Here is an 11,355-nt window from a genome sequence, read left to right as displayed (position 1 = left end):
GTGAGAGTTGGAAACTATACATGTGCTATCTTGGAAAGAAAGCAAAAGAGTCAGTTTGCTGGAGGTATTTAATCATCCTGTTGAGCATATAATATGTGCACCCTCACAAAAAAGCATTTTAATTAAATGCTAAAATGTAGGATGAATGCTAATATGACAAGTATTGAAGTGTCTTTTTCCTTGTGACAAGATCATATTGTTGTGGAAAACGAGTCACACCATCTGTTTGGTTCAAACAATCTGAGGTCCTTTTATTGAATACAAGCATGCAAGGAGATGGAGATAGAGATGGTCACACGGAGGTGTCACCCTGGTCTCTCTCTGCCCTGCCCCTATAATACCAGACTTTATATAGGTCCAAATTCAAGCCAAATGATACATCTCCTCACCACTCAAGCATTATTAATAAAGCCTTATAAGGAATTAATGGAAGGGCAGTTTCATAACTAGCACCGTGCTGATGCACCGTGTTATTATCAAGATCTGTGGTTTGCTGTGGCAGCGTTTTGACTGGGGACTTTTGCAGGGTGGAGGGTGCACATAATGGACAGCTAGGGACTCTTTCTGAGGCCCTTTTGGTTCTTTTCTAGTTAGAGATTGGCCTAGTCCATTATCTGGGTCAAGTGCCGCAGCCTAGCACACATAAATGCTTTAGTTTAAGCCAAGTCTTACAGGATACAGCCCTGTAGGCCTCTTGTGTTACAGCTCTTGTATATGTTGCATATAGTACATAGATTTTTGCCGCAGAATGGGATGGGGTCAGTTTCAACACCAAGGTTAACAGCAATTTCCCCCACAATACCATTGTGAGCACCATGCTATATAGCTGCACATAATTATATGCATATTGAAAAAGAGAAATGTTATCAATACCTTTGACAGCTTGATGTATGCACTCATCTGTGAATGACCTTTAATCTCTTTTTAAGCTAAAAATTATATTAGAGTTGTGCAAACAATTTTGCAACACAGACAATCTTTTCCAGGACTTTCTGGTAACACAACTTACTGCTGAAAAATATTTCACCCTCCCCACAGACTCTTGTTGGCATCTGGGGAGTTGATTTGCACTGCACATCACTGAGGTGAGCTGTTGTGAGGCTGACAATTCAAAAATTACTCTGCTTTTGGTGTTGCCTGGTTTGAATCTACAACTTTCCAAGATAAGTAGGGTTTACTCTTGCAGACAGACAACACAAGGAAAGGAGCTAAACTGAATGAATGATGGGCTAATCAGGGGAAAAATGCAAGGAGCATCACAAATTTGTTTCCTGATTTAAAAAAAAAATCACTTAATGAGTGAGATTGTTTAGTACACAGATGGTGTAAAAGATCCAAGTAGCAGCCAGAACTGCCAGCTCGGAATTCCACAGTGCATGGGAGCTCTCGCTTGGTAAAGACATGGCAGGCAACATACTCCACCTAACCCTCGCATGGGGTCAGAGAAAGGCATATCCAGTCATTCATCTGCTCAGTCTATACCGAGCTAATTTATTGCCTCCTGGGCACTCTTGCCAGCTGGCATAGGTTAAAATAGCCCCACTCTCTTTACCTGCCTCACACATTTGTTTAACTCCTCAGAGGTCCCCCAAACCCATATTTCCCTCAGCCCAAAGCCATACTTCCTGCTGTCTGGTCTGGCTCTCAGGCTTATTAGGAGTGTGTGCAGATCCCAATCAGTGAGACAGAGGCCGGTTGCCAGGATTGTTCAATGGAAGTAGCTAACAAACCAGAGAGGTTTTAATAGCTAATCTTTGTGTCGCTCAGAACCATTATTCTGAATAACAGAAAAAGCTTCTTGCACATATGCCGCTTTCAAATGTTACCATTAAACATGAAGAGTTATCAGAGTACATAAGAATGGCCATACTGGGTCATACCAAAGGTCCATCCAGCCCAGTATCCTGTCTACCGACTGGCCAATGCCAGGTGCCTCAGAGGGAGTGAACCTAACAGGTAATGATCTTGGGATCTCTCTCCTGCTATCCATCTCCACCCTCTAACAAACAGAGGCTAGGGACACCATGCCTGGCTAATAGCCATTAATGGACTTAACCTCCATGAATTTATCCAGTTCTTTTAAACCCTGTTATAGACCTAGCCTTCACAACCTCCTCAGGCAAGGAGTTCCACAGGTTGACTGTGAGCTGAGTGAAGAAGAACTTCCTTTTATTTGTTTTAAACCTGCTACCCATTAATTTCATTTGGTGGCCCCTAGTTCTTATATTATGGGAACAAGTACATAACTTTTCCTGATTCACTTTCTCCACACCACTCATGATTTTATATACCTCTGTCATATCCCCCCTTAGTCTCCTCTTTTCCAAGCTGAAAAGTCCTAGCCTCTTTAATCTCTCCTCATATGGGACCTGTTCCAAACCCCTAATCATTTTAGTTGCCCTTTCCTGAACCTTTTCTAATGCCAGTATATCTTTTTGGAGATGAGGGGACCACATCTGTACACAGTATTCAAGATGTGGGTGTACCATGGATTTATATAAGAGCAATAAGATATTCTCTGTCTTATTCTCTGTCCCTTTTTTAATGATTCCTAACATCCCATTTGCTTTTTTGACTGTCACTGTACACTGCGTGGACGTCTTTAGAGAAATATCCGCGATGACTCCAAGATCTTTCTCCTGATTAGTTGTAGATAAATTAGCCCCCATCATATTGTATGTATAATTGGGGTTATTTTTTCCAATGTGCATTACTTTACATTTATCCACGTTAAATTTCATTTGCCATTTTGTTGCCCAATCACTTAGTTTTGTGAGATCTTTTTGAAGTTCTTCATAGTCTGCTTTGGTCTTAACTATCTTGAGCAGTTTAGTATCATCTGCAAACTTTGCCACCTCACTGTTTACCCCTTTCTCCAGATCATTTATGAATAGGTTGAATAGGATTCGTCCTAGGACTGACTCTTGGGGAACACCACTAGTTACCCCTCTCCATTCTGAAAATTTACCATTTATTCCTACCCTTTGTTCCCTGTCTTTTAACCAGTTCTCAATCCATGAAAGGATCTTCCCTCTTATCCCATGACAACTTAATTTACGTAAGAGCCTTTGGTGAGGAACCTTGTCAAAGGCTTTCTGGAAATCTAAGTACACTATGTCCACTGGATTCCCCCTTGTCCACATGTTTGTTGACCCCCTCAAAGAACTCTAATGAGTGAAGCTTGGAATTTGCAGCAACTGTTTAGCTATAGGAACCCAAAGAAATGTGAGGGGGAAATAAGGCAACATTTCAAACAGGGAGCACTTTTAAATATTTCCTCTGCAAAAGCTGGCAACATTTCACTAAAAATTACAAAGAAATTAAATCTTCCTATGACCAGTTATTGTGCCAAATCCAGGGATTAAACTCCATCTTCAATATGTGAAACAAAGTGATTTCAACTCTGCTTTAAATGCAAATCACAGTGCAGTCTCAACTATGGAGTCACTATTGACATGTCTATGAATATTCAGTCTTGCCATCTAATTCTCGTGTATATGAAAGCCACTTGTGACAACTCACATTTAGTGAGATGACTAGATGATGTAATATTCTTGTGTTTCTTTAGATCGTCTTGAACATTGGAGGCAGGGTACTGCCTGCTCTCTCAAAGTCTTGAGACAGTGGAATGCTCTACTCTTCATCATATGTCAGAGAGAACCTGTGGCATCCTTCCAGGTACAGATGGGTGGATATTACCAAAAATATTCTGGTTGAATGTTTAAATGTTTAGGCCATTCTCATGCCATCTTTTAAGTTCACACTAAGCACACATGCTGGAAGTACTTGCACAGTCATTCAAACAGGCATGTGACTTATTTGACCAATCAGAACAACCACTGATCAAATAGCAAATGTTAAATACTCTCAGAGTCTTGTTCATAATGAATACAGCAGTGGGGGAGTCGGAATACAATTTTTTTTTGAATAATTTCACACAACAAATAAAATCAAGGCGGTCACAGTCTGATCTCGGATATTCCAGGAGCAAAGGAAACAGCTAAGTTTATTAGATAAACTATTTATTGCAAATGATTAATCTAGCTTGACTTCAAGTTGGAATTGTTCTAGTTTTGTTGAGATGTCATTTTATTTTTGTACATTTTAAGATGGGTCATGCCAGGTAATATCTGACATTATAGGTTGTTTGTTTGAACTTTATACTGGATAGGAGATGTATTTATTTTGGCCATGTTGCCATTGTTTTTCAAATTTGTTTTATTTTATAGTTGTGATAGGTGCTATGAAGGTTTGGGACACCATATAATTCAATCTTGTAACGTTAATTATGTGCATACACATATACATAAAACTACATTAAAAGCAATTATTAAGGTTGGAAAGTCAAGTACTCAAAAGTTAGGATATGGCAGAATTAAGGTAGCCTGTATAACCTTTAATCTGGTCCCTTGTGCATATGCATTACAATACAGTCTTTAATTACATGATCTCATTATTTTTTTCCACCCTTGCCTTATTCAGCACACAGAATGGACATGCTCTGGTGGTGGAGCATGGGTGTGCAGTGTCATAAATATAAAGGGAAGGGTAAACCCCTTTTAAAATCCCTCCTGGCCAGAGGAAAACTCCTCTCACCTGTAAAGGGTTAAGAAGCTAAAGGTAACCTCCCTGGCACCTGACCAAAATGACCAATGAGGAGACAAGATACTTTCAAAAGCTGGGAGGAGGGAGAGAAACAAAGGGCCTCTGTCTATATACTGCTTTTGTCGCGGATAGACCAGGAATGGAGTCTTAGAACTTTTAGTAAGTAATCTAGCTAGGTACGTGTTAGATTATGATTTCCTTAAATGGCTGAGAAAACAATTGTGCTGAATAGAATAACTATTTCTGACTGTGTATCTTTTTTGTAACTTAAGGTTTTGCCTAGAGGGATTCTCTATGTTTTGAATCTAATTACCCTGTAAGGTATCTACCATCCTGATTTTACAGAGGGGATTTCTTTACTTCTATTTACTCCTATTTCTATTAAAAGTCTTCTTGTAAAAAAAACTGAATGCTTTTTCATTGTTCTCAGATCCAAGGGTTTGGGTCTGTGGTCACCTATGCAAATTGGTGAGGCTTTTTATCCAACATTTCCCAGGAAAGGGGGGTGTGTGCAAGTGTTGGGAGGATTGTTCATTGTTCTTAAGATCCAAGGGTCTGGGTCTGTAGTCACCTAGGCAAATTGGTGAGGCTTTTTACCAAACCTTATCCAGGAAGTGGGGTGCAAGGTTTTGGGAAGTATTTGTGGGGAAAGAAGTTTCCAAACAGCTCTTCCCCAGTAACCAGTATTTGTTTGGTGGTGGTAGCGGCCAATCCAAGGACAAAGGGTGGAATATTTTGTACTTTGGGGAAGTTTTGACCTAAGCTGGTAAAGATAAGCTTAGGAGGTTTTCATGCAGGTCCCCACATCTGTACCCTAGTGTTCAGAGTGGGGAAGGAACCTTGACATGCAATGTAAGAGACTCTCGTCTGCAGGACCCCTGCTTCATTTGTTGCAGAAGTTGGAATTCAATAAAGTGGGAGATTGCAGGAATAGGAAGGATGGTCTCATGGTTAAGTGAATTAAATGCAGCCCTGGAGAACTGGATTCTATTCCTGTCTCTGCCACAGAGTTCCTATGTGATGCCAATAATGCAGATAAAATCAGTTCAGAGTTCTGTTTAGCTACCTTGAAACAAGATTCTGCAAACAACATCATGTGGAACATAAACTATTGTGTTTTAAAGGTATATTATTAATCTTTCAAAACTAATATAATGAATTATTACTCTGTAGCTCTATTTACTAACATTCCAAGGCAAAAACAAGAAGTAAATGATCTAAGTACAGCTAGTACCAAACCAACTGCCAGTTACTTATCCTAGTCAGCCTTACTATTTTAACTAAGGCAAGCCTCCACGTTCAACTCAGGATAGTTAGTCAAAGCTGCCATTTAAGTCACTGACAGAAGGTCAATGCAATGACCCTATACTATACAGTGTCATTAGAAGATGATTGCAGGGCAGGAGCTCTGCTGTTGTACGCTTTCATAAGCAATATGTTTCTCATAAGTAGCATTTCACTTTTACTAAATGCACTAGAAGAACCTGTTCCTGGTCTTTTGGTATAAGACAGGATATACCACTCAAGGTGGTTAAGCAGCATAGAGTCATGTGACAGCTGCAACATGAGCTGTGTTTTCATCTCTGCCAATCCTCCTATGAGATATGGCTAAACGTATTCCTCCTTTATGGAATATGTGCAATTCAATAACTAAAGCTTCTGGCATTTCTGTTTAGACCTGATTGGAAAATGGAATTTCCACTCCACAATTTTTTTTTTTTAGATTTTGAATTTGTTTTGTTCAAAATTAAGATTAAAAAGCCATTTTTTTAAAAACTGTGAAACAAAATTATATATATATGGAAATCAAAATGCTTTGTTTAGATTTTGAGATTTTACATTTTAATATAACAAATTTTGAAATGAGAAGTTTTTTAGAAAAAACACTGACATTTGTTGAAATTGATACAATTTTGTGCAAAAAAAAAAAAGTTTGTCAAAGAGCATTTTCCAACTGACTGAGCCTGGTATAAATACATAGATAGACATGCCAACCACATATGTTTAAAAGAAAAACAAAACACCATGAGTCACAGCCCCAAAATAAATGGCTTAATTTTTAATTGGGTTGTTTTTATTTGCCATGTATTTTCTGAACCTTTAGAGTGCACTGGCCACACATTTTCAGGCTTTTCTCCGCACTTAGGAGCGTTGGAAACTAACTTCTTCAATGAAAGCTGAGTCTCTTATCTAATCACAGGATTTCAGAAGCTGGGGTTTTGAGAAACGCATCGCATATCACAAGACCCACGATGACGTTGTGAGAACTGCTGGCAACTCCCTTCTGCAAATCCTCTCCCCGTTGCCTGCTTAAAACAAAGGTCTTTGAATAGCACTTTGAGGCGGCTAATCTTTTCCCCCCACCATGCAACCCCAATAAATGGACTGAATGTTAGGGGAAAGGGTGGGGATGAGCTAGAAGCCTCTCTTTTGGGCGTGAGATCATCAGCAGTGGAGTGATTGTGCGGGAAGGGTCTCCTCTTCCAAACAGGGAGGGGGAAAAGGAAGGAATGAAGGGGTGGCTCCCCTGTCTCCACCCTCCCTCCGTGCCGGGAACCACCTGCTGTAAGAGGTGTGCGCCCCCCAAACCCTGCCCAACCCCACTCCTTACAGCACTTCCACAGCTGCAAGGACTGGGGGAGGGGGAGGCTGTCCCTCAGCAACCCTCTCTCCTGCTAGCGCCGAGCCCTCTGCGCCCCGCGCTCACACAGGCCGGGGCAGCGCAGCGCAACTAAGCTCCCTCGTGCCCTTCGTGGGACGTTCCCAGCCCGGGCAGCACGCGCTCCGCCCCGGCTCCTCAGCTGGGCAGCACGTGCGCATGCCCACCCCCTGCCCAGCGCCGGGATTTCACGCCGCCCGCCTGGCCCGGGCCGGGGTTGAGTCAGGTCACCGGGTCAGAGGAGGCGTCCCGCCGCTAGGGTTTCAGTCGCGCGCCTGGGCTCCTCTATATACAGCCGCCTCGCGCTTCCGGGCCACTCAGCGCGCGCGCGCGCGGAGTCAGAGGGGCGCTTGCTGCTGGGGAGGGCTCGCGTGTGCATCCAGAGCCCCGTCCCGTTTGCTGGCTGGGCGGGGGCGCTGCAGAGGGGGAAGCCTTTCTGGGAGCGTGGGCCACCCAGGTAAGGGGAGCAGGATTTCTTCTTCTGCAGAGGCAGCGGGGAGCGTGGCTGGGGGCTTACGGTCAGAGCAGCCCGGGCGGGCAAGTGGGGCAATTTGCCTCAAGCCCCGGGGCAATATACTATACTATAGTATTGCAACTTTTTTTTTTATGGACGGGGCCCCCGAAATTGCTTTGCCCCGACCCCCCTGAATCCTCTGGGCGGCAGTGCTTACGGTTGCTTTGCACAAGCCGCCAGGATAGCTGCTGGGGCGTTAAGTTGGGTTACCCAGTGGGTGCTGTTGGTGCTCCTTAGAAGTCTGTTGCGTTGCAAATTGGGAAGGACCTGCAAGCGTTTTCTGGCCTTATACGTTTAAGGTTTTTGGGGGCCATATTTTTCCCCTTCCCTTACACTGGTATAAATCTGAAGTTTATTTAATTAAAATCTGCTGAGTTTCATCAAGGTTAGAATTAGCCGAAAGATCAGAAGGGCCCCAATAAAGGTGTTGCCCCGCACCTTGGTGCGAAAGACACTTTACACTGGAGATCATTATTGTCAACATATTTATTTTTTTTCTGTTGCTCTCCTGCAGATTGTTCTGAGCCAGTCTGCTTGACTTTTGCCCCAGTCCGTGCCTTTACTATGGCATCTGTGCCTTCAGCTGGCTGCCTCCTGGCCAAGAATCAGTACTACAGAAGTAAGGTGTTTACAAAAAAAAAAAAAAAATCTTCAAACAAAACCTGGTGCATGTTTCCTGTTTCGTGGCAATTTCTTCTTGTTTATGAAGGAAAGAGTTACATGGCTGAAAATCCTCCATCGCTTTGGATAGGAAACATCTCAAAACTGATGCTGATTCTGAAAAAAATTTCAACACCTGTCTATACAGTGTTTAAATCACTTCTGAGGGTTTTGTAGGTTTGAGGACTGTTCTATTTATTTTGTTATTGTCTACGGGGGGGGGGGAATAATCTTAATTTTTAGGGGGCTTGTATATTTCTGTGACGTAGTCTCCTACTTCTCCTTCCTCATATTAAGAGGAAAGACTTTTTCCTCTCATGAGGCATGTGTAACTTGCATTTGACATTAATAAACATCAAAAGGAAGGATGTGTAATGAGTCTGTTGCAGGTCCCCCTCTTTGCCAATCCCTAGTGGATATGAGTTCTTACATTAGCCAACTGTAGAGTTTTACTTCTTTAGCTCAAGTTGTAGCAACTTTTGCTTTGAAATCTGGAGGTCCTTGGTAGGTCATTACATAAAATCTTATGGTTAACGCAGAGGACTAGGAATCAAGTGATTTGGCTTTTGACTCTGGTCCAGACTTCCTTTGTGGGTGGGTCACTTAATGTCTCCGTGCCTTTGTTTCCTCATCTATAAAATGGGGAAGTGCTACTTGCATGCCTCTCACAGGTAGTTGAGACAAAATGTTCTGATGCTTTGAGATTCTTGGATGACACACTGTAATGTAAAGCATTATTGGTATTAATTTTATTATGAAAGCATAAGGAGAAAAAAAGTTCTAGTATAATGTGTCTTATTTCTTATGTGCAGCGTTGTTGTAGCTCTGTTGGTCCTGGGATATAAGAGAGACCATGTGGGTGAGGGAATATCTTTTATTGGACCGACTTCTGCTGGTGAGAGATAAGCTTTTGAGCTTACACAGAGCTCTTCTTCAGGTCTTTGGAAGCTTGTCTCCCTCAACAACAGACGTTGGTCCAATAAAAGATATTACCTCATCCACCTTTTCTCTCCTATTAGTTATATCAAAGGTCAGTATTCTAGAACTGAATCTCTTGTATTAATAGCAATATATATGCCTGATCCTAAAATACATCTTGTGGCCTTAACTTTCATTTAGCTTCAGTGAAAGTTACACCAGCAGATTACGTGTCAGCATGCCTCTCTGGTGAGGAATAAGTGGTAGCAGTAGGTGAACTCGTAAAATATTTATCCCGCTGTCATGCAATGTCCATAGCGAAACGGGGATATAAAAATACTGGAAAATTAGGTTTACTTACATTTTTTTTTTTTTTTAATCTTTAGCTATACAGTGTCTTCTTTGAGGCATCGGGGGTCTGTAAAGTCTTGAAAAAATCTTTAGTGTGGAATTAATGTATATTCTGTAATTTGAGACCATTGCTTTGTTTTCTACACTCAGCTCGATTGAATTCTGAATCCAGTGTTTCATCAGGCAGTTCATCATTCTGTTCTGATCCTGTGAACTTCTCAGACCAGGAAAAAGCCCATCATGGTATTGCCTCTTTCTTTCAAACATACGTTTTTCTCATTTTTGGCACTTTGATTAAATGCCAATCACTGCCATTATGTCTCCTTTTGTAGGGTTACCTGAATTATTTGATAAATGCTGGTGGATAAAAAACTTTTTCCACTCTGAAACATCTGCTTCTCCAAATGAGAGTGGAAAAATGTTATCGACCAGCAGGTAAGTCTTGCTTTTTGAATGATGGAGATAATGTACTTGTTTTGTTTTTCTTCTTTACTTTTACTGATTGGAATACCCCTCTCTTTGCCCTGTCCTCCACATCAACTTTAGGAATACAATATCTTGGTATTGATTTAAGTGAAATATAGTGGAAATGCAAGGTCACAGCTGAATGCCTCTGGAAATTTCCAGTTGTTTCTTGTTAGTGAAGTTAGTCAAGTCCATACAAAAGTTTACAGTAAGCAGAGAATAGTGACCTTAACTTTTCTTTACTTAACTTTTCTGATTGCTTGAAGTGATAAAGCAGTGGTTCTCAAACTTTTGTACTGGTGACCCCTTTCACACAGCAAGCCTTTGAGCCCTTATAAATTAAAACCACTTTTTTATATATTTAACACCATTATAAATGCTGGAGGCACAGTGGGGTTTGGGGTGGAGGCTGACAGCTCACAAGGTCCCATGTAATAACCTCGCAACCCCCTGAGGAGTCCTGACTCCCAGTTTGAGCCAACTCCCAGTTTGAGAACCCCTGTGATAAAGCAATATTTTGTTTGTTGGTATGTTTGTAAGATAATGCTTGGCTACCTAGCAAGGCTTAGAAAATGTACTGATATAGTGTCTTAGCTAGAGGCCATAGAGTACAGTACAATACATACAAATGTTAAAATCTATTCAGTTCAGTAAAATTAATACAATTTTTAAAAATACAAAAGATAAAAACTTAAGGTCAGCCATTCCCCTGGATCAGTTACACTTTAAAATCACAACCTCTAAAACAGTATACGCTTGGGTACCTAGATATCCATTTCCTCTTCACCCTAACTTAGTTGACTTAAATACATATTTCATAATTTTTGTTTACACTGGATATTATCCTGTTAATAACTTGTCTTTATCTGTTTACAGTGTTGCAAGTTGACTTTACCTGCAGTAGTGATACGTATACAGACTACTCCTTTCTGTAAAGCTCAGGGTCTTTCAGATGGCTGCATTCAGCTGTGTGAAGAAAATACGCTGCTTGGAACTTCATTTCCACGCGAGAAATTAGAATTTCACAAAGATTTGTCAGTAGCTTAAATGGTTTTGCTTAAGATAGGCATAGTTTCTACATACACTGTCCACTACTGAGTTGTTAACATTTGAGAAATGCATTTTTAGTATTTTAAAAGGAAATTAAATGGATTTAATATCCTAATGACTAACTCGCATCACT

At 41.2% G+C, this 11,355-nt stretch overlaps 1 protein-coding gene across 1 annotated transcript; it reads left to right on the top strand.

Annotated features, from left to right (window-relative positions):
* Nucleotides 1-7,638: 7,638 nt before the first annotated feature.
* Nucleotides 7,639-11,141, top strand: PPDPFL (pancreatic progenitor cell differentiation and proliferation factor like). Its single transcript, XM_077809014.1, has 5 exons — nucleotides 7,639-7,721; nucleotides 8,293-8,397; nucleotides 9,858-9,950; nucleotides 10,040-10,142; nucleotides 11,049-11,141. The coding sequence occupies exons 2-5, from the start codon at nucleotides 8,343-8,345 to the stop codon at nucleotides 11,059-11,061; spliced, it is 264 nt and encodes an 87-aa protein (XP_077665140.1). The 5' UTR covers nucleotides 7,639-7,721; nucleotides 8,293-8,342; the 3' UTR covers nucleotides 11,062-11,141.
* The last annotated feature ends 214 nt before the right edge of the window (nucleotides 11,142-11,355 follow it).

This window comes from Eretmochelys imbricata, chromosome 2 (genome assembly GCF_965152235.1).
Source record: "Eretmochelys imbricata isolate rEreImb1 chromosome 2, rEreImb1.hap1, whole genome shotgun sequence".
NCBI classification, from domain to species: domain Eukaryota; kingdom Metazoa; phylum Chordata; order Testudines; family Cheloniidae; genus Eretmochelys; species Eretmochelys imbricata.
Note: the sequence above shows the minus strand (reverse complement) of the source record. Positions and strands in the feature narration are given on the sequence as shown.

Coding starts and splice junctions, on each gene's coding strand:
- PPDPFL (XM_077809014.1), top strand. CDS start 8,343: ATGGCATCTGTGCCTTCAGCTGGCTGCCTCCTGGCCAAGAATCAGTAC. Junction 8,398..9,857: donor CAAGAATCAGTACTACAGAA/GTAAGGTGTTTA, acceptor TTCTACACTCAG/CTCGATTGAATTCTGAATCC. Junction 9,951..10,039: donor CCAGGAAAAAGCCCATCATG/GTATTGCCTCTT, acceptor CTCCTTTTGTAG/GGTTACCTGAATTATTTGAT.